This window comes from Anoplopoma fimbria, chromosome 12 (genome assembly GCF_027596085.1).
Source record: "Anoplopoma fimbria isolate UVic2021 breed Golden Eagle Sablefish chromosome 12, Afim_UVic_2022, whole genome shotgun sequence".
In the NCBI taxonomy this organism is placed as follows: Eukaryota; Metazoa; Chordata; class Actinopteri; order Perciformes; family Anoplopomatidae; genus Anoplopoma; species Anoplopoma fimbria.
This window is the reverse complement of record NC_072460.1, coordinates 22,723,825-22,750,036: the sequence shown is the minus strand read 5'-3', so window position 1 is coordinate 22,750,036 and position 26,212 is coordinate 22,723,825. Positions and strand designations below refer to the sequence as shown.

General features: G+C 41.7%; 1 protein-coding gene across 1 annotated transcript; it reads right to left on the bottom strand.

Moving 5' to 3' along the window:
* Nucleotides 1-26,199, bottom strand: LOC129099917 (fibulin-2-like). The gene is made up of 17 exons (XM_054609361.1): nucleotides 26,128-26,199; nucleotides 22,416-23,869; nucleotides 14,798-14,912; nucleotides 14,009-14,138; nucleotides 11,866-12,061; nucleotides 10,758-10,976; nucleotides 9,930-10,040; nucleotides 9,290-9,394; nucleotides 8,354-8,485; nucleotides 6,219-6,356; nucleotides 5,330-5,470; nucleotides 4,999-5,127; nucleotides 3,750-3,875; nucleotides 3,350-3,466; nucleotides 3,130-3,258; nucleotides 1,948-2,071; nucleotides 1-1,344 (listed from the first exon to the last, which is right to left on the bottom strand). The coding sequence occupies exons 2-17, from the start codon at nucleotides 23,776-23,778 to the stop codon at nucleotides 987-989; spliced, it is 3,633 nt and encodes a 1,210-aa protein (XP_054465336.1). The 5' UTR covers nucleotides 23,779-23,869; nucleotides 26,128-26,199; the 3' UTR covers nucleotides 1-986.
* Between the last annotated feature and the right edge of the window lie 13 nt (nucleotides 26,200-26,212).

Below are 26,212 nucleotides of genomic sequence, written 5' to 3'. Positions count from 1 at the left end.
CATGATCATTGCTTTTATTATCATGTCATAAAATGCATGCGCGTCAAACAGCCGCATGATGATGGACGACGCTCATGGTGAGTTCACCAGCAAGGTGACATTAACGGTGTGACATGCCCTGACAAGAGTGGATTATATATTTTAACAACTTCACAGAGGAATAATGTTCACTAGAGCGTATATAAGCTGCATATAATCAAAGTGTGTCCAGTGAGAATAACAAATAATATTCCTCCTTATAAATAAGATTAGCCAATACTCACCAAAAACCACATCGATGTTTTTTTAATCTTTTACTAAAATACTTTGCAACATATAAATCTAGCATAAGAAATATGATACATCCATTTATAATGTGTCTGATTACAGGGATACAAAAATACACCATATAGAGTACTATAAAATAATATAATATAGAATACTTCGAAGGCAAAACACAAACAGCAGCGCAGGATGAAAGAAAAAAAGAGACATAGTTGTTCAGGCACTGTGATGGAAACTCTTACAAAACATTTTCTTCTGCTAACACCACGGAGCAGAAATCTGAGAGAGAAGTCTCTCATCTTAAAACTACTATTCTTTACATCTGGTTAAGATAATTAAAACAAGGGCAAATTGTTTTATTCGGGTGGCATAATAAATATCTCTGTATCTCCAATGTTATAATTTTAGATTAAGATTTTAATTAGTTTTACGTGAGTATGGAATTTGTTTTGCAAAGGTTTTTTGCGCTATTGAAATTGATGACAAGCACAATAGCAATTCATGTGAGAAATAAAAAAAAAAAGATAATTACAGACGTTTCCATGCAATTGTGGTGAAAACAGACACTGATGTAAAGCAGTTTCTTTCTGAATATTCCTCTACTCTAACAGCAATGTTTTGATATAAACGTCAGCTGAATTTAACAGACAGTGGTGCACTTTATGACATTGTTAAATAGCGATATGAGAAGGTCCTTAGCGGCCACAGCACATCTCTAACTGTTAGAGTGAGTTGGATGTGATGAAGACAAAGATCTTGGCCTGGAACGTGGTGAACGTCCCCTGTCTCCAGAGCTTCATCTCCACATTTATTGAGAAATCCCGCGGACCCACGGCCTGTCGGTTTAAGTACACGGCACCCGTGTAGGCGTTCAGCTTCCGGGTGCTGAAGTAGTTCTCCTCGTTTCCCTGCGTGATGCTGACGATGACGTTGTCTCCCGAGTAGGCGGGGGAGGGACCGATGCGGAAGATCTGAGCGGGGATGACGATGTTGGACTGGAAGCTGAGGTAATAGTAGGTGATTCTCAGAGGGGAGTTCTGACACTCCAGGTAGTTGGGACAGCTGATCCGCTCACAGCGCCTACAAGGGACGAAATTATTATTTTGAGAGCACTTAAAAAAAAAAAAGGAATTAAAAAACAAGATTCATTGTCATATAGGTGAGTGTCATCATCAAATCATCATCAAATCAAAAAGAATCTCATAAAAGACAAATGGTCAAGAAAACAAAGAATGTACATGAATTAAGCTGATTCTCCAAAAATTACGAAAGTAGAACTTTATTGATCCTGAAGTAAATACTTGTACCAAAGATTGCTAAAAAAATACACCATAAGAATTTAAAAAAGAGTAATGAATATATTGTATAAGAAAAATACAGTTCTAACACCAGTGCCTACTAGAATAACAATAAAAGATACATATAGTTAAATAAGTAAACTAAGATTGTGCATGAACAATGATATTGTTTATTCATAATAATTACTATTATTATTATTAAGCAATAAAAAGTACTATTGCACATAATATTGCTCATAATATCCAATAAATTGATTGATGCCATCTAATGCTGACTTCCAAGTCGTTTTAAATAGATTTTTTCTACAGAGTGTCAATCTCATAAAAGATCAGTGAGGCATCATATTGAACATTGAAACAGGTTTTAATTGATTTCTTCTCTTACGTGTCGGACACTTTGCGGTAGTTGGGCGGACAGTCGAGGAAGAGGCAGCGGTACCCTCCTTGGATGTTGTAGCAGGTCTCAGCCAGAGAGCAGTTATGGGCCCCCGTGGTACACTCGTCGATATCTAAAGCACACAGTTAATGCACAAGGGCCGGTTTACTGCCTGGAGACGAGCAAAGGCGTGTTAGTGAGGAAAAGCCTCATTGCAGAAACATGTAAGACAGAAACCAGTCCCCGTTGGGGGGGGGACGGGGGACGACTGCTCAAGTAAAAAAAAAAAAAAAAATTGAATTAGCAAGACAATATTTCTAGGCCAATAAAGTTTTACAGTCCGTGTAATCACTGAGCCACTGTAAAAGAACCAATTATATTTATCTGAGCATAACCATTACTATACACTCTATGAAGAGTTAAATGGGTGCTTTTATAGGAATCTGTGGTGTATTTGAACTGGAGTGAGAGTAGTCACACAGCACCTATTCGGCTTTTTACACACAGCCAAATTGAATATGCAACTTAATTTAGCAATAGTTAGCTTGCCGAAAGGCTTTAAGATTAAGTACTACTAGTAGTGTAAAGTTACTATACAATCTATGAAGAGTTAAATGAGTGCTTTTAAGAATCCAGAGTGTATTTGTACCAGGATGAGAATAGTCACACAGCAGCTATTTACAGCAGGCCAAGTTGAATGTGCTACTTAATTTAGCAATAGTTAGCTAGCGGAAAGGCGTTAAGATTCAGTAGTAGTAGTAGTAGTAGTAGTAGTCATAGTAGTATAAATACTGACGGTTGTGGTGAATGAATGGGTAAGACTCAAGACTATCACCCAGGATATTTGAGTTTGAGTCCCCTGAGACTTTACACTTAGTTGACTTATTGTTTTCAGTTGTTTATTCTTATTATTTTCCATTTTCTAGTCACAGTTTGGTTTGGTTTAAGAGAACTAAACCTAGCCTACAGTAGGCTACATATACACATACAGTATTGCTACAGACACCTGCGTGCTTGTCTCTGCCATGCTGTACATACACCTGTATGCAAATACACTTTAGGTATTCCTTCCTGCAAGTAGTACTGTTGGGCTCTGACATCTGGGTGCTGATGCTGAGTTTCAGAGCAGAACACAATATGGTTTATTTGTAATAAAGCGGCTGCAGTACAGCGAGTGCATGCATTTTTCACCTCTGCAAGAGCGTCCGTTTGGAGACATGGTGTATCCATATTCAGGACACGCACACTGGTAACTGCCAGGAACATTCACGCACTTATAGGTGCATAGATTGCCGATGCTCTGGGAACACTCGTCGATATCTGGACGGACGACAAGAAGGAAGTAAATCACGTGGAACTGAATGGTTAATTAACATATACATATGTGATGTGTCATGGCGTTGCCCCCAACCGTCACAGGTGTGCCCGTCCTCCCTGAGGTAGAAGCCCGGTCTGCAGTAGCACTGGTAGGAACCGTAGATGTTGGCACACTCCTGGCTGCATGGGCTGGCCAAACACTCATTCACATCTGGAGATTAGAGGTTGGAGCTCATTACTGTCACAATACACTTGATCAAAGGGATTTCCAATGTTTTCATCCTAACATATAAACACGATGTTGTTATTAAGCCAATTATGTTTTTACTGGCTTTACGCTTGAAGGCATGGCATAACATAGAGCTCCCTCCTCAGCAACATGTATCTAGGAATCTGTCCGTGCACATTCACACTGGGGCATATTTTCACTTTGCACATTCATAAAAAAACATACAACCACATGCACCAACACGTACACACGGTCGCATACACACCTTCACAGTTCTTGCCATCGCCGGATAAGCGGAAGCCAGAGGTGCACGAGCACTCAAAGGAGCCCGGGGTGTTCTCGCAGGTCTGGGCACACAGGCGACCTGGGTAGCGCCAGCACTCATTTACATCTGAGAGGGAAGAAGCAGTGTCATCATACCTCTGTAAGCGTGCAATGCATTCATGTGTTCACAGTCATGCGTGTGCAACCGAGCGGGGGGAGGATTTGTCGTACGTGTGCGCCACCTGTGCGTGTGATGTCAAAACGAGAGAGTGTGATGTGAGGGGGCCAGCTGCCTGCTGATAGTCTAAACACTTGAGCGGAGTCCATTATTATGAGAGTCACAACACAGTGAATCACAAACAGTGGGAGCAGCAAGGGCAGAACGGAGCCCTTCTGCTGCAGGAGACGTGATCGGGCCCAGTGGCTGCCGCAGGACGGACCGCAGCAGAGCCTGGGAAAAACGGCAGCAGCAGCTCTCCCGCCGCAAGAATAATAAACAGGAGCAGCCACAGTAGGAAGACAAAGCAGAGGGGTGTACAGTAGTGTGAAAGGAGTGCATGAGTGATGAAGGGCGAAGAGAGAAGAGAACAGAATGAGCAGGGGAGTAAGGGGTGGAATATTAAAAAGCTCCACTTTTACGTCTCTTCAACAGGCCCTATGATGCTTTTTTTCGGGTGCATATTTTTATCTCAAATTACAGTTACAACATGTTTGCATGCGTTAATGCTCATAATCCTCCTTGTTTTTCTCATCCTGGCTGTCCTGCAGCACCTCTTCTCACCATCTCTCTGAAACGCTCCGTGTTAGCGTTTGCTCCTCCCTCCAGGAAGCAAAGTCTGCTCTGATTGGTCAGCTAGCCCGCTCTGTTGTGATTGGTCAACGTTTCACATTTCAAAAAATTCTTCCTCCGGAGCTTCAGCGGCGTCTCTCTCTTTTGTTGTTTGAGGGCCAAACTAGCCGGAAGGAGTTTTATGTCCCTTCCGTAACATTGTGACCTCATAAAGTTACGGAAGTGAAGGAGAGAATTCAATGGAGCCGTTTCAGGAGCTCAGGAGCTCCTGAGGGGGAGGGTAACTCCTTTTAGGCGTGGACTTCAGGTTTTACACTCTACGGACCTTTTACATGTAAATATATATATAACACACTAAAGAAGAGGGAAAAAGTGGAAAAGCATAATAGGGCCACTTTAAAACTTGCATGTGCATTAATGTGCTTCTTCTGCATGACGGTGTGTTCAATGTCCCACCTACCGACACAAATCCTCCTGAATGAGTCGTACTGATAGCCTGTCTGGCATTCACAACGATAGGAGCCGGGCAGATTGTGGCACAGCTGGCCCTCTCCACATTGATGCAGACTGCTCTGACACTCGTCCACATCTACGGGACACACATGAGTGGAAAGAGAAGATGGGAAAAAATCAAGAAAATGACAATTATGACATTCTGCTGCCACCACTTCATAAATTAATGTTGATTTTTAACTCTCCTTAGTGTGTGAATTAATATGATTTATTCTTAATAATAGGTCTGTTTATCAAGCAATTAGAGATTCTTCTTATGTGACAACTACAAATCATACCAACACATCTGGATCCGTCAGGACTGGCGTGATAGCCGCGGCTACATATTATCTTCCTCTGGCAAATGTAGGATCCCACAGTGTTGATGCAGTTGAATCCCAGGCTACATGGCTGGGCCGCAGCGCCACACTCATCAATATCTGTTGCAGAGAGAGAGAGAGAAACAGTGGGAGGGAGATGAAGATGAAGACAGAGTGAAAAGGCACAACGGCAGGGCATGACAGAGCAACGGGCAGTTCTTAAGCCACACCGTAAAATCAAAGCAAACATCACACAGCCGCATTCACTTCGTTTGACTTTGTTGTGTGTGTGTGTCTGACATTTTCACATTTCGCTCATTTCTCAGAGCATTTTCTCTTACACTCCTTTCACAGGGGCGTCGGCTGCCTCGACATGCCCCAGTTCCTGCCCCTGGGGGCTAATTCCACAGCATCAGTTTGTACTGGAGGAGGACAGAGAGTTGGCTTTTATCCACCCCCTCTGCAGCCCCTAACAGCAACCCTTCTGATCTCCTGTCTGTGTGGCATTTAACCCCTCTGTCGCCGATGCCGTGCCAATTCACCTGTATGGCCTAAACTACGGACTATGATTCACCTGTGGGGGGAATTTTGTGCTCGCTCTGACTCACTCACTAACTCATTCACAAATCAAAAACAATACAGATTGTTATGTAGAAAAAGCAGTGACACATGTTCATTCGTTTATTTGTTTCCCCCTAAATACAGATCAGTTTTCTTTCCCCTAAAAGCTGAATTAAAAACAGAAAAAATATGTATAATTAAATGAAAACATTACATTTTACCCTCAATCACCTGCCAAAACTGGGAACGATTGCAAACCTCTCTGTGAAAGACATCAGCAACATCCCTGATTTTCCATTTTCCTCACCTATACAGTTGCCCTGTACATCCCGGTTAAAGCCCACAGGACATCGAAGTTTGGGGTTGCACCTGAACGAGCCCTCTGTGTTCACACACTCGAAGCCGAGGCCACAGTTATGGCTCTGCTGCACACACTCATTGATATCTGAGGAAAAAGATGAATAAATGAGCTCTTGATGACTCAGTAAATGATTGATTGCATAGGAAACACACATCAAATTATATTAGTTTCAGTCTAATAATCTACTACACGTGTTAACTACAGTGCAAGCTACAATATACATGTAATGCCACATATCACCACTGAGTGGAGCTGTGGTTAAATGGCAGATTGTACGGGTACTCACTTCTACTGCTGCTCATCCACCATAAAGCTTTCCCCAAGACATTACTCATAAAGTTAATCAAGAGTAAAATAATCGTATTTCAACTCAGGAACCTTATCTATACTAATCAACCGAAATGTCCTGAATTATTTCAGCTAGATGAATACATCTAATGAGTCCAACCAGCAGTAGTCTTCTTGTGCAGTGTGTGAATGAACATTGCAGTATTATTCCCCAAGAGTCCGCTAACATCTGTGGCTGTAGGACGAACCAAAGCTGGAGGGAGATCGCAATCTCAAAGGAACACAACATGTGGTGCATATGTGTGTGTATGTGTGTATAATGCATGAGTGCCTTGTATTTTCAGGCAGGTTTAAAGGATTTTACTACTGTAATTGCAGTATGGAGGCCTAATACAGCTCTGGGAAGCAGCCCTGAGTCTCTAAACAGCAGACAGTGATTGAGCACCTCGCTCCTGTCACAGAGTCTGAAGGAGCCAAGTGAGCCCCACAAACACGGACACCGAGAGAGAAAAGACTCCTGCTGGAGAAGCAGGATTGATGTTTGAAACATTGGCCGCGACCTCCTGCTAATATTTGAACCCTTAGCTGTTTTTTTTAACTGTTTATACTTCCATCATTTACAGGTTTATGATACGGTCACTGCATGTTTTAGCAGGACGTGCAATATATTGTTAATTCCAGAATAAATTTGTCTGAAATGACATCAAGATTCAACGTACAATGACACTTCTTTATAAATTGAAAAGCAAAACTCGTCTGTTGTTCGGTTTGATCACTTCGGTCCAGATTAAAATATCTCTACAACTACTGGATGGGTTTCTATTAAATTTCAAGGGTTTGTGATTTCCAGACAATGAATCCTTAATGACTTTGGTGATCCCCTGACTTCTCCTCTAGCACCACTTTGAGGTTCAGAGACGTGACTCTGTGTGAAATATCTCAACGACTGTTGGATGGATTGCCATGACATTCACCCCCCCCCGTGGAAGAATTGTAATATCTTTGGGGATCCTCTGACCTTTCATGTAGTGCCATCAAATCAAAAGTTCCAGACTGAATACCTGCAAAACGAAAGACGTTCCCATCAGCCTCAGCAGTGCTTTGTGTTCAGTGCTGATTACCAAACATTAGCATGCTGCTAGCCATGAATAAGGCGTTTTGTTTTTGTATGACGACGACCTGAAAGTGGCAGCTGTTTGGAAGCTTCAATTAAAACATACGTTCTTGTTAAATGCTCTTTTTGCCTGATTGAGCATTCTTTAACTTCACAAGGAGCTGCAGATTAGCTGTAGTTTCCTCGCCTGAAACCCCATCCGCAGTAGCAAACGGCACTTAATGCACATCTAAAAGTCATCTCGGGGGTCCCTCTTCCTGAACACTGCTGCTGCTTCATGAATGAGACCTCGGCTCAGGCACAATTTATGGGGCATGGAAATAATGAGACGTATTGGGAGGTTTACTATTGCATCTCAATGTCAGGTGCTACCCACAAAGACAAGCCAGGCAGCTCTTCATATTGAGAGTTAACAGCAATCATATACTATGTAAATAGCTCTCTCTCTCTTTTTATTCTTTAGTCTGTTTGCTCGCATGTGAAATCTCATGAGAATAAAGAAAATAAATCTCCTTTCCAATACTTTCTTTCAAAGTTGGTATGAGCGATTGTTTGCCTGAACAATGTGCTTTCCGTACATTGTGTACACGCAGTAATACAAATGCTCTCCTGTTGGTTTGAACAACACTTTCACTGCGGGTGGAAGTGAATACTTTGATGCTGATAAGATGCGGTGTACCTTCACAAATGTCGTTGTTGATCTGGTATCCCTGGGGACAGGTGATCGGCCTCTGACAGATATAACTCCCTGCAGTATTCATGCAGCGCTCACCCGACTGGCAGACACTCCCGGACAAACACTCATTTATGTCTGGATGTTAAAAACAAAAAGAAAAGAGAAAATGTGTGAAGAGAGAAAACATATAATGAAAAACAAACATTAGAAGATGCTGGATGAACGGGTTTGGAAAAAGCGGATAAGGAGTCGTGGTCCATGTGCAGCAGTCAGCTGTTAGAAGCAGATTAAAGAGACAGGTCTGACCCTCCTCTGGGGAGAGAGATTAGGGCTAAAGGCCACCGGGTATAACATCCACACAATGAGAAATTTGTCACCATACTGCAGCTACTCTCTGGGTCGCTGCCACAGTTTGCGGCCGAAAGGAGCAGGAGACAGCCCAGTGGATATGGCTTAACTTAAAGATACATCCTCAGGGGAGACAGCTTAGACACATGGAGCAGGAGCTGATCAGCCTCACGATAAAACAGCCCACCACCAGTGGCAATAAAGGGTAAATACGGGATGCAGTTGGCCACGTTATCGGGATAATGCATGGAGAGTTTGGATGATGCCTCCGGTTAGAGACTAAGGTCAGGAATAAGATGATATATATATTTTGTTGGTCTGCATCACAGTGTTTTTTTTCTGAGAGTGATAGGAGATGAGGTCTGTATCTGCTCTGCACATCTAGAGGATTAGAGGAAAAGACAAATCAGTAGTCTTACAGGGCAACTCTCCGCAACTGGAACCAAACTACTCTGACTGCAACTGCCTTGAAAAAAAGGTCTTTTTTTTACTTCTATGATTGCACGAAATTTCCACCTTTTCCCATCCTAGTGTGATGTGGAGAGAAAATGTTCTCAGCACGACAGCTAAATAGTTTTTTTTCTCTCTTACCCTCACAGGAGCGTCCATCAGGCATCATCAGAGAGAATCCTGGGAAACAGGAGCATTGGGGCCTTCCTCCCACCGAGGTGCAGTATTGCTCACATGGGCTGTTTCCTGAAAATAATACTGTATGGTGAGGTTAAATGGAATATTCTGTGCTTCTATTCCACACAACACTAACAGAGGAGAGCTGGGTGGGAAGACGGAACATTATTTACTGCGTTGCAGGTTGATCCCTGACCTGGTCATATTGTATTTCCTACATTTGGCCCGCAGTGTGGCAGGCCCCCACCCTGATGTCATGGAAACCAAACGAGACAAACAAAACTTGACCCTGCACAGATTATGATAGAGAGAACTGGTGACAATGAGCACCGGATGCTGAAAACAAACTAACCTTTGCTACCATCTCACCGCTTGTGTTTTGACATTTGCGGCACAATAACATTTCCCTGGGAGGGTGAGTTTGACATAATAACATGTCAATCTATAGCGGCCTTTGCTGGCCTCTCCTCTAAACATAATTTGGCTGCATCGCGAGGCATGTTCCAGTCTCCCACTAGGACGTAAGGATGGCTGAAAGTGCTCGTTGTGGGAGCTGTCAGGCCTGCAGCTCCCTGTCCGCTCATTAAGCCCCAACGTCTCTAACCTTCACAGGGGTTGGGTGGGACGGCTGGCTGAGTTGGAGGCGGGACCACTAAAGTTGGCTTCACCGGCGCTCTGTCGTCCTCCTTCAGTCTGTTCTCCTCGTCCAATGTGTCTGCAGAAACATGAATAAAGCGATCACAGGAGAGATGAATTACACTGCAATAAAGAATTACTACTCTCAATCGTCTGCGGTCTTAGTTAGAGGCTTAGGCCTTGCGCAATTCCTAAATCTTCATCCGACGGTATAAGTCCTGGTAGCTACGGATGAGAGATGTAATATCAGAGAAGGTAAGACAGGAAAACACGTCGCCTGCAGACAAACGTTTTTATTAGTCAGCATCCTTCACTGTAATTTGCAGAGAGCTCTAGCATTAGCATCCTGTTGAGACAGGCTTGTGTTGGTTAAAGGCACTGTTGATTAAAGTCTGGTAGACTACAGACAACATTACCTGAAAATACTTCTAAAGTTTACACCTGAAAAGAGTGATTTACAAATATGCTTTTTTTTCCTTTAGCTGAAAAGCTTTTCGACAACAGCAGAGATTTGCTTTCGGTCCAGGAAAGGGATGTTAGTGTGTGATTAAAACAACTATTATTAGGCAGTATCAAGGCTGGCAGACAGGAAGGAACTCAAAAGAGACCAGATAAATAATACACTGTGAATGTGCAGACAAATTACGACAAATGGGGTCTTCCTGACAGGAACGCGGACTATAAATCATAGTTCAACAAGCATATGGCACAGAGAGTCGCTTTCCTGTGCACTAACATCGCTGGAAATGTCTGCTAGCACCACGTGATGAAATACGATCGGTGGTGTTCACTTTACCTTGTGCACAAGTGAAAGCATCCTCTTGCAGCGTGTATCCAGGGAGGCACTCGCACCTGTAGGAGCCTGGCGTGTTGACACATGTGTGTTGGCAGATGCTGCCTTCGTATATCAGGCACTCGTCCATGTCCTCCACCTCAACAGGACCCTCCACTGCGTTCTCCCCATCCCGCTCCTCGCCGATGGAGAAGGCCTCTTTAGGGTACGGGCTGTCGGATACTACGGCACACAGAAAGAGAGCGAGAGACGGCTTTAACATAGCTTTATAACATTCTTGAAAGGAAAACACCTTTCAGAGATAATAATTATAGTAAGAACATGATGGCCACAACAATTATGTGGAATTCTTTTCTTGTTTTCACACGGTATTAACCACAGCAACATGACCACATTATTCACATCTTAAAGGAGTTTGCAACGCCCTTCCTTAGATGGGATCTTACAATATAAGATCTCACATGCAGCTTGGCAATATGCACAATACAAGTTACAATAAGATGCACAATGTTCTGATTCATAACTTTACAGAAGATGACTTGCTGTATTTCTCGTGTTTTATCGACAGCTGTGTCAAATCCCGAATGGAATGGGCAAAGTGTTTGTCATGAGGTGGAAATAGAATGAACTAACCATAAAAGAGAAAAACATCGTAATGAGAAGCACCTGATCAGTAATGACCTCAAGGCAGATCACTCTTCGAAAAAAGCTGTTCACCTTGTAGTAGCCAAACTAAATCAATACGATTTACCACTAACACCAACATGGTGGTTTACTGAAAAGGGATTAAACGCAATGCCAGGCAGACAGGCATTAGATCTCTCAGGATTACAGCACAGGGGTGAACTTGGCTGCTATACTTTGTTCTGGGAGGCCAATGAGGCGTGACCTTTTTCAACGGGGTTGAGGGATCCTACTTCAATGCTTCCTTTCAACAAAAATGGATTGTCGCCATTAAAATCTGTGCTTTTTCCTGGCAGTGCACTTGTGTATATTACATGCACCCACTTAACAAAATCCCCTCCCTTGGCATGGAGCTAAAATGCGTTTACATTCTGGTGTGTGTGTGTGTGTGTGTGTGTGTGTGTTCAAATGACAAATCCAAATGTACCTTTTTTTGGTTGTGGAGTGGAGTGGAGAGCGGGCCTCTCTCTGACGCCGTGCCAGCCGTCTTGATTCCTGCTCTCCTCCCTCTCGCAGCAGGTTAGAAAGGCTTGTCTGCAGTGGAAACCCAGGTACTGGTGGGCTTCACAGCGATGCCCCTCACGGAGGAACTGCAGCCCCAGAGAGCAGCAGTCACAGCACTCCTGCAGGTCACACAGTCAGTCTTTACACATGTGTTAATGGATCATGTAGCTCTTTAGAGAAGCTGCTGTACATTTTAAGAAAAAGACAACACTCAACTATCCACACATTTTAGCTGATGTTGGTGCTAGAGACTTTTCCTCTAGCACCAACATCAGGCATTTGTTGTTTTAGGAGTAAGTTTCAACCACTGGCTATCATGATATTAAGTACATACATTTATGTCCCCGTCAGGTTGAATTCTAATTACTTAAGTAATCCCTTAATATTCCTTTTTGTGCTATCATAGGGTCCATTTTGAGTTTGTTAAACACTGCTTTGTTTTATGACCCAATACATGCAAAACTAATGACATTCCCATCATTCTCAACATTAGGGTTACTTTGTTTTTAGTGCTAATAGAGCGCTGCAGTGAGTGATCCTAAAATGAGAGAGCATTTTTGCATCTCTGGTTCCCTCGTCTTGAAGTTAATGGTATTTTAATGTGTTTTTGGTTAGATGCCTGAAATAAGGTCTGTGGTTAACAGAAGCTTAAGAGATTTTTCTACGTGTCTCAAAAAATGTGGTTTCTAACAAGTGGCTATTTGAGACTACAAAACGTCATCATGCCAACTAGTCTGCCTTCATAGCCTTGTTGGGTTTATACTCAGAATCATGCGACCGTGGTGTAGTTAGTTTCTATCCCCAAAATCAGCTTTTATACTTCTGCCGATTGCATTCACGCTCCAGAAATCATAACAGTTGTGTTTATTTGTAAAGATTATCTTACTGAACTAATGGGTAAGTACCACAAACTTGTCCTTGCAACAGTGTTTATTTTCTGTAATAAATCAAAATCAAATGGAAAAATCTAATTTGCTTTTGTCAACTTTGGAGGTTGGCCTACAAAAATATGTCACCCTTGCATCATTCTATTAGCAAATGTAAGCATGCTGAGCCACTAAACTATTATGGTGAACAAGCTAAACATTGCTTGCTAAACATAAACATTTTAGCATTGTCACTGTGAGCATGTGACGTTAGCATTTAGCTCACTGTGTCTAAATGGCCTCACAGAGCCGCAGACAAGTCTGTCGACTCTTAAATCTGTTGAAATGAACTTTAATAGTAACAAGCATGAATTTGGAGTGGCTCTCTCCTCTCGCTCACAGTCTCGCACTCTATTTCTTTCCTTGTAGCTCTCAGCAGGATCCCCACTTTAAGTGCATGGGGTCATAATGACACACAAAACTGTAGTAATGGCCGCTGTGATGTACTGTGGCTGTAGATGGCCTGATATTACTTAATCCTACGAAAAGGAGATGAAAACCAATATTATTAATAGATGGACTGCAGCATAGAGTCGATAATGGCCCCATGCTGCTCAAGGGCCTCCGAGCAGGTGAGTAAGTATCCTTCGACACACAGGTCACATGGCAAATGAGTGGCTTTGGGAGTCTGGGCGTTACATAGTCACTGTGAATCCACGCTCTTTGACCGCCATAATAGCCTTGTGTACGCTGCTGTTACTGTTTTAGCAAATCAATTATCAGTCCATGTTTCCACAATTTCAGAAAGGCCAAACAATTGACATCTGACATTTCCAATTGCTGAGGTTTGCTTTGAAGCTAGTGAAGCTTTAGGACTGTGGGAATCTTCAGTTGAAATTTTCCCCTAAATCATTTTACCTAAATTAAATAAGGTAATTGAATAACAGGGAATTGGCACCGCAGCAGTAAAGCTCAGGAGAGGTCTCTTGAATAAAAGTTGCTCAAACAGAGAGACTCTCACTGTCTGGCTACAGTACCATCTACATGTGTTTCCAATTCTTCAGTGACTAATGCATTCATCAATCGTTAATTCAGACTGTATTAGGCTTAACTTTTTAAATTACAATGTCATTATGTTTGACTGTGAACCCAGTGAACTGTGTTTGCCCTTTGCGGGGGTATTTGATCACAGATGCTTGCCTTGTAGGAATCAATTCCACATTTGTCGCTGGCTTCCTCTTGACACATTTTTCCAGCTCTGGCTGCATTCATTCCATCCAAACACCGGCCTTTTCTGAGGGAATCGCGGCAGCACTGCTGTTGGGCAGTCCTGGCAGAGAAAGAGCACAAAGGAGAAGTGACTGCCTAAGTGTTACATTGACTACAATACATTACACTGTACAATAATAGTTAAAATAGTTTTTTCTGTCTGTAAATATTATATTTCAGTTATTGTTGTTTTTCTACTGTTTTTATTGCTTATTTATAATACTTGTTTTTTTTATTTTCATTTTTTATTTTTATCTGTCTTTCTTACTATGTCTCGTGTGCACTTTACTCTACGCTGCTGTAAGCCTGCAAATTTCCCCGCTGCGGGACTAATAAAGGATTATCTTATCTTATCTTATCTTAAGTCTAGCTGTTACGAGTGCTGCTACAGAGCTGACTGAACTGTGTTTTAAAATTTCTGTGCATTTCATAAGAAGGAGAAATTGAAATCTTAATCGTAATAATTTACCAGTCAAAGCTCTGAGGACCATTCAGTGTTTCCACAGAAAACATAAATTAAATGTGACTGATCTTGTAGGAAGAAATACACATTTCTTTGCACATTTTTTACTAAATCTAACTTGTTAATAAGTCAAATGAAGTGGATAAAAAGTAAAATGCCTTTCCACAGAGGCTAATTTAAGATGATTTACAGTGTGTTGTATGTAATTATAAGAATCAAGCCAAATGATCTGAGTGGGTGTTTAATAAGGGCCTTACCAGCAGATGGAGTGCCTATCTTTTGTGGGTGGCTCCATGTTGTCGCAGTGACCATTAGCTGAAGCCCACTTCTCCCCTGTCTCGCAGCAGGTCTTCAACAGCTCCTTGGCAGGAACTATAATGAAACGCAAACACCCAGCTCCAGCTTTATCCCACTTAGTGCAGCCATGTGTTTCAGAGGAATGGCTCAAAAAACAATGTGAGTTCAGCTGGAAGAGGAGGGTTTAACATTTCCCATCATAGAATCCCATCAGTGCGATGCTGTAAAATGTGGTTGGTGCAACTGTATTTCATCTTTGGTGCAACACTCTTGTCTCAGACTTGGACGTGGAGCTGGTTTTGGTGACTAGACGCTGCGAATAGCACGTACAATGTGTGTTTTTCTTTTCAGACTCCTTGACTCTGCTCCCACTTACTTTGGCAGGGAAAAGTATGTAACCCAAAACTCTCTAAAACTACCTTCAAAGTAAAAATTGTCCTATTTTTTGTTACATCCTGGCTAATCAGAGCTGGAGCAGACTGAAAGAGTAACACATTAGCACTTCATTTCAAACTGGGTCAGGGAAGAGACAGAGCGAAAACACATTATCCAGGTTACGGGAAAAATGTATACATGTTCCTTCAATAACAGGGGAGCGCATTCCAGCTTTGATTTGTGGCTCCAGCGCTACTGTAGAAGACACAACTCAACATGACATGCATGTCCTAACAGTCACACCACACAAGACAGAATATTTGTCTTTCTCGTTTTACACCAAACACTTTTGCCATTCAGTGTTTTAACTTAAAGGTGCAGTGTGTAGGATTTGGCAGATGCAAACCTACTGGATGTCTCCCGCCAAGCATGTAGGAGAACTACAGCAGCCAACGCAAAAATGTTCTTTTAAACACAACAAATCTTATTTTCAGGTGATTATACACTAAAGAAAACACACCTAATAGTATTTTATTCCATTTCTGCTAATAGACTTTTGAAATCCAATCAAAAGTAGACTAAACCCTCTTAAACTAATGGATCACGTTTAGTATAATGTCTGATCATGTTTTATGTGATAACACTGGCCTTCACTGGATTTATGATCATTATTTATCATGTATGCTGTTGATAAAATATGAAAAAAGTAACCAGAAAAAAAGAGAACCAGAGGCTGTGCTTAGCAGTGCTTTGAGCTAAATGCTAATGTCAGCCTTCTAACATGTGCAAAATAACAATGCTAGCATGCGATTGTTTAGCAGGTATAATGTTCACCATGTTCATCATCTCAGTTTAGCATGTCAAAACACAAAGTTTTTAGTTTTGCAGATATTTGGTCATAAACCAAAGCATTGAATTTTGGCTTGGTATTAGATGAAGTCATTTAAGTACATTCCATCCTATGAAGAACATAAATGTGTGTACCAATTGCATGGCAATGCATCCAATATATGTCAAGACATTTCACGACCACAAAAGTCAGTAGGGTTCCTCCTATAGGGACCATGAATATTGTATATTATATATCATGACAATCTATCATGTATTTTCTGAGATAGTTCAGTCTGGACGAAAGTTGTGGAGCTAAGCTTTAATTGGTCTCTCACAGCATGGTCTGTTCCAACATAAGCCTTACATGAGTGAGGGGGTAACACAGAGGACAAACCAAGTTCTCTTATAGCAATTCTAAATACATGAAAATCAGCACAGACATCTTAGAGTGCCTCAAGTCATTCAAGCATCTCAACTTCCACATCCACTTTATTTTTGTTGAAATAACTCTCTTTGATATACCTATCCATAACAAGACCAAGCAATTACTCAGAATAGAGCAAGTGTGCATAATTTAAAGGTTTAGACAGGACACAATCTAAACCTTGAAAGGCAAAATGATTCTTTGATACATAACTACAGTATCTCTGCCAACCGTGCAGTTAAACAAGTCCCTTTGAACCTGAGAGAATGTATATTAAAAGACAGAGAACATAATTACTTATTCTCTTCCTTTTGCTTCCTATTCATTTTCTCCAGGTGGAATCAGTTCCCCCGTCACGAACATGACACAGATTTGCACCATGTATCCATTCAGAATGGTGGATGAATACAGAGTGAAGATACATACAGTTTGTCACCATGTTTACGAAGGATTTAGTGGATTAAATGACTTTGGAGAGAAACTAATGTAATCACGGTGACGTCACCCGTTTTATGAACTACAGTTTTGAAGCCTAGAGTTTGGCATTTGGGCTGTCTCCATCTTGGTTTCTGGCAGTTGGTATCTTGGCCTTTTGCAATCAGAAGTGACACCAGAGGGTGGAGCTAACACCAATCGAACGGAGTACAAGATACTTTTAGGCAACCAAAAAGGTTACAATTTATTTTTAATGATCTGTAAACATATTGCAAACGAGTTAAAGTTGTAAGACGATAACAGGGACAACTCCCAGACAATGCCGTGGTAGCAACCTGTCAATCACAAGTTAGGCACACCCTAAAGCGTACCCTACAATAAACATCATGCTGTATTGAAGAAGACTCGAAACTAGCGATTGAGACCATAAGCTCATGTTTAAAATGTTTACTGAGGTAATAAATCAAGTGAGAAGTAGTGTAATTTTCTCATAGACTTCTGTACAATCAGACTTCTTCTTACAACAAGAGGAGTCGTCCCCTGATGGCCATTAGAAAGAAAGTTCAAGGCACCTTCCCATTGGCTTCACTTTTCAGAAACGAAAGTTGCCTTCTGGATGAACTATTTTAGCCAAGCTATATCTGAGTCTTATCAGGTCTCTTCCTGTCTCTCTTGACAGACCTTCTAATTAAGATTATATCGAAATTTATTCCATTCAGCAGCGCTATTATTAGATAAGATGATTTATTGTTCTTGCACAATGGAGATCTCAAATACAAACTTGAAAGGTGGCTGTAGAGCATCTCTCTGTTCCAAGCCTGTCATTATAAAATCTCCATTTGACTAGCATTAACACCAGATGCTTTGCTCTCGTCTAAATCCAAAACTGGTGACATCACACCCCTTTGAAAATATGAAGCTAGAATAACAACCAAAAAGGGCAACTCTCAACATGTCTGGAGGTGTCACAAAGCAGTGCACGGCCACTAATCAACGCTGGTGTGTCTTTTCCGTTTGTGGACCTGGCAGTGATTTATAATACAGGTGGGCCTGAAGAGAACATGACCAACAACGTGAAAAACAGAACATGCCAAAGGTCCATGACATAGAAACCCACGTGGTCGAACTTGTCAGACGATTGATGCTGTAATCCGTAAAGGCATGTCCGTGTTTGTGTGTGTGGCAGTGACACAATGTTCTTCTCACCTTCAACATGAACACTTTTAGAGATATTGTGTCTTTTGAAACACATAATCACCGTCCAAGAACAGCTGGATATGACCTAACAGGGAAGGCTCTCCTGCTGTCATCATGACTTCATCTCCAAAACGGCCAATTCAGGTTTCAATTATTGACAGTTTATGTCTTAATCTCCCTTAGATTGTGAGCCAACATTCGTGTGATCCATCTTTTTGTAGTCTTAATCAGGGTTAAGGTTGGTTGATGCTTCGGTCTTTGATGGTTTCATATATTATCCTCCAATCCAATTACACCTCCTTGTGGTAAGAAAACCTGAACGAAACACTAACACACACATTGCCAGGAGGACTTATCACTAATGGTGCATTGAATTACTGTGACTTATAGCTTGCATTTCCTTAGGATGACACACATGTCCTTGACACACTCGAGCATGCACGCACCCATGGTGTTGTGTAAAGTGCCTGCTAGGCAACATCAGCATTTGACATTCTTTTAACATATTAAATTGGTTAAATATATTCCACTGCACGCTTCTTACTAAATCTTCTCCACAGTCATGTAATCTGAACCTGTCTCCCATTGCCTTATTATGCCTTATATATTCCAAGGTGCGTTCACAAACCAGAACACAGGAAATTTGCTCATTTCTTGCCAGAAGGCAAATCCCTCCAAATCCTGATTTTGGACCTGATGGACGAAAATAACGCAGCAGAATAATATAACTTAATAGCCCCATTAGAAGTGACTATGTTCTGCATTGGAAATCATTCCATCAATGAAGCCTGAGTATGAATGTAAGATTATGTAAGAAAGGTTTACTGTGTTTAATATTCAGAGGAGAAAACATGAGTGACTGTTTGCATTGTAAGATCTGAAAACATCTGTATACAGCTGCACTTTGCCTGTGTGGTAATGACAGATCTGTTATTGTGCTGCAAATCATCACCAATCGCTCTCTACTTATACATTTGGTCCTTTTCATGAGTGGTTTCCTGCATCTGGCGCAGATGTTTTCTTATTTATAAGCAAGGGTGACATGTGGATCAGGCGGTTTTGCAGTAAGGACATGTTGCGGATGGGACGCCAAAAATTCCCGGAAATGACCTGGAAGACACCCGAGATTAACCAGAGCGCGCTATCTTTTTTCAAAACGATCTATACAGTAGTGGTGCAGCAGGAATGAACTCTCACACGGGAAGCTCTGGAATCCACCCTCCTTTTTATCCTAAAAGGAAGATTACACATCTGCTCTGCCTACTTCCATTTGCAGCATGTTGTGACAGTCCTGCCGATAAAAACAAGCACTTCCACTTATTCCACCTCCACTCAGAAGATTTGTAAGCTTCAGTTTCATCAACGTATGCATGTCTAAGACTCTCCTAGTGTAGTTCAATGTCATGGTTGGTGCTTGGTAAAGTGGGAAAGGAAGTTATTGAGAGGAGAATGTGTGGAGGTGTGCTTCAGATGAGATGATTACTGGGAAGATTGGGAAACCAGCAGCCTCATGAGAGACGGGGTAATCACACCAGCTCATGAGGGAGCAGTGAGTAGCGTCTGGCAATCAAGCCACAACAGTGGTCTCATTCATCACATGGGTATTATGCCGCTCACAGGTACAACCCCCAAGAAATCCTAAACCAGATCCAGCCCAGCATCAGAAAAGCCTGAACAAACCCCATCCCCCCTCCTGAGCACACACACTGCGTCTGGTTGGAGAGAGCGAGAGGCAAATAAGGAGATATTGGGCCACTACAAAGGCAGACCATTTATGTTTACAGAAAAAATGGTTGTGTTCTTGTTATTCATGCTTTCTCTTTTCCTTTTCCAAAATATCTTTGGAATGTTCTGCTAATGGCATTGATAACAGAAATAAGTCAAGGCCCTTTATCAGCTGTGTTTTTTTCCTGTCTGTGTTTTCTAACATGTCGCCACTCTGGAAATCTCCAATAGTCTGATGACCTTCACCATTGAACAAGCACAGTGTCATTCCATCCTACAAACTCAGTAGCCCCACCAGTTAGAGCTACTTATCCCAGGAGAAAAACATCCTAAGTTGACTTTCAACTCTTAAATTGCCTCCAATGAAGCGATTATTTCCAACTGAATAACTAATGCAGTTATAGAGGCTCAAAGCAAATATCTGTTTTTCTCCCTAAATGAATAAAAGGGTTTCTATATTGGCTAACAAACATTTTACCCAGACTTGACCTGAGTCATTAGCCCAGCAAACAGCCAATTTCTAACCTATATTCTCCAACTTTGTGCTGCTAAATGAACTTGACAGGTACCTCTGGAATTCACACAGAAACACCTCACTGATGCATTCAGCATATACATACCTATGGGGGCCAGGTGCTGAAAGGAAAGAAACGTCCTGACAGGTCCCAACAAAAAGCACTGTCTTGTAAAGAAGGGTTAACAACATTCAGATTTTGGTTTTCTGGACAAAAAACTAATAATAATTCTGAACCAGTATCTTTAGTAATTCAGTCCCTGGAGTGGGGCTGGCTAATAAAATTATTTCATAATTTAGGCCACTCACTTCATAAAGGAGTATGTTAATATAGAGAGACTTGTGCGATGAAGCCATAAAGTATTGTTAATTATGATGTAATTAGGTTTGGCCTGCCAGGAAGTTTATTAATCAATAACTCTTATGGAACTGAATGAAATCTGATTAATTGAAGCTAAAGCAACTTTTATATGGCATTATGAGATTAAGATTATAGGGCAGAATTTTTAGATCTTTTCTATTTATGTAACTTAACATCATACTTTGGCATAACACGTGTTTTTCTCATATTTTCCAGAGCAGTGTTACTCATCTTCTTGACATCCAAGTAATCACTTCATCATCTCCTTTCCCTCCTGCTGCCTGCGGTAGCTTGGCTTGTTTGTCCCAAAAGGGGCCTGATCTGGTGGAGAACATGCTGATAATCGCATGAAGGATACAGGCAGAACGCACAACCCCGGAGCGCTCACCAGAGCAAAGTGGGGGGAGTAAATTAAATTTCAGCTGCTCTTAAAGCACTTATCAGATATATTAGAAGCACACTTATGTAAATATTGCACATGGCTTAGTATTATTTGCTGCTTACAAACCTCTAGAGACATATATCATTCTCTCAAGCTAAATGCATGAAAATGAGTATATACTCAGTATTGTTCATTTCTCTGTCTAGTAAGGTAGATAAATGCTATCGAGGGAAAACAGACTTGCCATGAACGATTGTTTTTCCTGGATCTCTGCCAGCTTGAATAGAGTGATAATGACTTCCTCTTCAAAAGACAGGATGTGGGAGAAAGAAAGGGAAGATGTCTTCTGAAATAATAACAGCCTAACATTGTCATTACTAGGCTTTAAATCATCACACTGTGATGTATTACTATGTAGGCATTGAATGAATCAAACATTTTAGGTTTTAGGTTTCTTTTCAATTATGCTGCTTTCAAACACCTTTTCAACGAGTAGAGTTAGCATCGTAGAATTAGAAAAAGGAGTAGAACGAACATTTGATCTGTTTTCTGTGGTCATTTGGTTAGTACAGAGAAAATGGCGATTATGTTAGTTATTATAGTGACAGCACACGTCTGTCGGGCCGTTTAGTGTTAGAACAGCTCGACAGGAAGAGAGCGGACACAGCTCTGGAGACAGATGGCTGGCTAGTTAGCTAGTTGGCTTGTACTTCTCCGAAGCGGCAGGGGAGTGAGGTGGAGTGACAGCGCGACCTGCCGCTGGCCACCAGCCTGCTGTTTGACTCAATTTCTGTAACCAGTGTAGCATGAAAGCATGGTGGAATTAGCAAGCTAACTAGCAATTATTTAGCTAGTTAGGTAGCTTGCTTGCTTAGTCAACCATGCTTCAATGCTACACTTGTTACTAAGAATAAGCTGAGAAAAGATGAATACTGTTGAACATAAAAGATACTTTAAGGTGCAGTGTGTAGTATTTTGCGGCATCTAGCGAGGAGGTTGCAGATTGCGACCAACTGAAACACATATCTGAAAGATACAAATACGCTGGCCGACGCCATAACGTGAACACGTGAATGGCCCAATCTAAAGCCGGTGTTTTGTTTGTCTGTTCTAGGCTACTGTAGAAACATGGCGTCTGGCTGGGTGAAGAGGACCTGTTCCGTATATAGATATAAACTCATTATAAGGTAACAAAAACACAACTAATCCTATTTTCAGATGATTATACACTAAAGAAAACATACTTATTAATATTATATTCCATTTATGCCAATGGATACCTCTACACTGTTCCTTTAAAACTCCTTGAAATATAATGTTATATAATAACGTACCTTCAGTGTCACCCTCCACATTCTGAGAGTGGTAGTTGGAAAGGGTTTGGGGTTGTCTTTGAGGCTGCTCACTATCCTCCCTCATCCTGACTGGAGCTCTGTTTGTGGGACTGAACTGTATTGTTGGATACAAGGTCTGTTCTTCTTTACCGACAGGCTGCCTTTGCTCCTCTGACAATTTTTCTTCTTCTTGGTTATGGCTGCTGTAATGGGAGCCGCCATGACTCCCCGTGCGACTGCCTTCACTGTGTTTATGATGGCCGGAGTGCCTGCTCCCCTTGTTTGCACTGGCGGAGTGTGCTGTGTCTTTTAAAGTGTCCTGTGTCACACTGTTTCTTCCACCGTTGTGTCTAATGGTCCTTTCTCCAAGTTCCTGTTGCGTCCTGTGGTTCTCCGTGGTCACTCTCTGTGTGGTTGTAGTTAGCGATGTTGATGTTTCACTCTGATCCCCCGTAGTCGTTGGATCCGTGTTCTGTGTGACCTCAGCCTCCTTGGTAGTCTCTGGATCAGAACTTCTTTGTGTCTCCCTGAGTTCATGTCTCCTGTCATCAGGGGAGCCAAGCGAAGTGGAGCTTGCCTCTGAGTGAGTTGGTGGTGGTGTAGTAGATTCCAGTGGTTGGGCCAGATCTTGGATCGTGGAAGACGTTGGCCCTTCTAGTGTGTAGTCATAATCCCCTGTGCCAAAACTGGGTGGGTCTGGTTTATACAATGGTAAAGTGTTTCCCAGTGCCAGCTTGGAAAACGGTTCTCCGGGACTCGTTTGTCGGCTGCCATGACGGCTGCTAACGTCTCTCAAAGGGTCGTTGTTCTCAGTGGTCGTGGCCCGCACGGGTTTATTGGAACTACGAGGGTCACAGCCGGGGATAGGTGAACACATTAACCGCCCACCATTATCTGGACAGTGGCAAACCTGACACTGGTCCATCTGAAAGGAGTGTCCTGCATCGTACTTCTTGTTGCCACGGGTACAGCCAATTTGCCCACATTGCGGACATGCGTCTGCAGGCTGTAAAATAGTGATGCAGTTGGGGGGAATTTCAGGGCACGGAATAAAATGACAGCTTATCTTCCCACCTCCCTGAGGACAGGTGCATTCAGTGCTTCCAAAATCCACAAAGTAAGCCTCCATCTCTGGGACTTTCCCTTTCCGGAAGCCTGCTCGGACACAGTCATAGTACTGGTAGCCCTCACAGGTGCAGCCCCTTTGAGTACAGGTGGGACAGCAGGCACCCTTCTCTAAAACCGTTTGGATGCAGCTCTGCATATCAGGACAGTCCACACCTGTGCAGTCTTTCTGGGTTAGACAGGGGTCCATGCATAGAATCAGCCAAAATAAAAACAAAGTTGCCCTCTGAATGTTCATTTTGCATAAAAAAGTTTTAAGAAAAAAGAAAAGTAAGCGTCTCTTCAGGCTAGATTTTGTCCAGATGAGAAAGAATTTTTGGTGTTTTAGCCTGTGAAAGTAAACAGCAGTTAATATATTTACAGCACAAACGTTGTCTGGCATTCAACTTGATAACAATCAGTGTCCTAATATTTTTGGTTTGTTTTCACAGTTACTATCACAGACACATGTTATAACTTAATAACCTGTCTGCTTTAATTTGGCCACCTGCCAAATGTTCATTTTTCCATGCCCACTCTTTTGGCACCATAGTAGGGGATGAAAGCTGTGGTTTATATCTGATTGCACATGGAAATTTGGCCAAAGGTAAGACTGACTGAGGGAAATATGTACAAAAATAACCCAACAATAATAATAAAATTTAAAAAAAACGAGGCTGAACCAACAAAACTTCCATTCTATGACAATGTTATAGTTTGCCATACAAAAACAATTTACTACAGGACTGCTTATCTGAGTTATCTGTTTGCAGCATATGTTAGTGTATTCTCATAAAATGTTTTGCTTCCCAGGGATACAGTGGGGATGTTGTACATAAACTCTACAGTCATTTGAGTACATTGTTCATTTCTGCCTAAAATAGCTGTGGAGTGTAAACCGAGCTCTTGCAAGGATAACACTGATAAACAAACTAGAAGACTAGAAAAGTACTTTCATGAGAAAATGGCATATTATTATGCATAAAGTAATGTAAAGTATAGAAAAGAATGGATTTGATGAGGTTTTTTGGAACATTTTGTTGTGTGTCAAACTGCACAAAATCAGAATTTGACAGGCTTGATCGTGAGAAGGTGAGGTGACTTTAAGCCAGCATATTGACAACCAGGTGTTTTCTATTTGACTTTTCCTGTGTTTCCTCGCTGCTTGCTTTGGTGCCAGTCGCAAAAGGCTTGTGTGACATTTATTGCAAAAAAAAGTCTAAAGAGTCTGGTTTAAAATTAGAGATTAACCTCAAAATCGTTCTGCATGACAAACTCGTCTCAAGACATTTTCTGCTGAAATGTTTCTCACAAATTACAGTGGAGCTCCCTCCAGAGCCTATTCTGTTATCACATTTTTTTCCCAAACTGCATGTCCTTGGTATAGATTCCCACCAGAAGAGGAGCAGCAACAGAACGCAAAGGATGAGGATGAGAGAACTGAAGCAGCCTAATCTTGCATTCTTGGAAGTATGGTGCTTATGGTGCAAATACGACTTATAACTCCTAAACTTTTTAGTAAATGAAAAAGACATGTGGGAACCTGGTTCTTTTATTTATCTGACTGTGCACTGGTATTGGGCGATCTAATTCCAGTGTGCTGAGCAAAACATGAAGTGCATCTATGAGAATAATACACAAAATAACATCTAGAAGTCATCAAAAATAAACACAACATCTGTACCATCTCTTCTCTTCTAATTCGGGCTCGAAACAACACAAAGTGCACTGCAGCTCTGTTTAGAGTATCAATGATGTCTTTGTGTTCTGCAGGTTCAAAATCATTTCACCAGATCTTGCGGTCTTTAACAGGCACATGGCCCACTGCCATGCTGAGTGGAACTCTGTGGAGCTGAGTTTGTCTACAACATTCAAAGAGAGTGAAAGGGGAAACTTAACAAAGGGGGGGGCACTTGGTGATAATGAAATCTGATGGACTGAGAATGAAACTCATCTACCTCTAAATACCTTGATGGGGCTGTTTTGTGAATGAAAAGCAGTGTGTTGGGGTTGTTTGTTCAGCTACCAGCTCAGGTAATGTCCCACAAAGCATTTCAAACAGTGGCTGTGTGCCTTGTCATCCCAGTAGCCAAAAAAAAAATGACCTTTATCCTTTTTTTTTTCTCTCCCTCATTGTGCAAACACAGCTCTAGCGCATCAACAGATTCCTGAATCCACGAGAGAACGCGCTGAAATCCTGTAAAATATTCATTATTATGATAATGAATTAAAAAAAGAAAATGACTGCACTGTGTCGTATGGGACACTTCAGCAGCATTTGTGGTGCTCGAACATCTGCATTGTTTCTCATCGTGTTACAGGAGCCGACTTCAACATTTGGACTTCACAGTCATAAGTCAGACAATAAACTAAAGCATGCAGGAAAAATATAGTGCCTATTAAATTCTTATAATAGAACCAAGAACCGAAGATTATTTTGGTAACAAGAACATGACTCTTAAGTAAATATCTTAAATGACTTAAAACATGACAGTATTGATCACACATCTACATATTTGTCCCTTTACTATAATAAACTGTCCACTGGAAATCCTCAGTATATTAAATCTTGCATTCTTTTTTCATCCATAAGAACCACGGTGCCTACCTTGCGTCTGTGACCTTGCAGCGAGTCTGTGCTCCTAAAGGAAAGTTGTGCGTAAAGTTTATGCCTTGACTCCGACTTGGGAGGC

Coding starts and splice junctions, on each gene's coding strand:
- LOC129099917 (XM_054609361.1), bottom strand. CDS start 23,778: ATGAACATTCAGAGGGCAACTTTGTTTTTATTTTGGCTGATTCTATGC. Junction 9,395..9,929: donor CCCACCCAACCCCTGTGAAG/GTTAGAGACGTT, acceptor TATTATTTTCAG/GAAACAGCCCATGTGAGCAA. Junction 1,345..1,947: donor TACCGCAAAGTGTCCGACAC/GTAAGAGAAGAA, acceptor CGTCCCTTGTAG/GCGCTGTGAGCGGATCAGCT.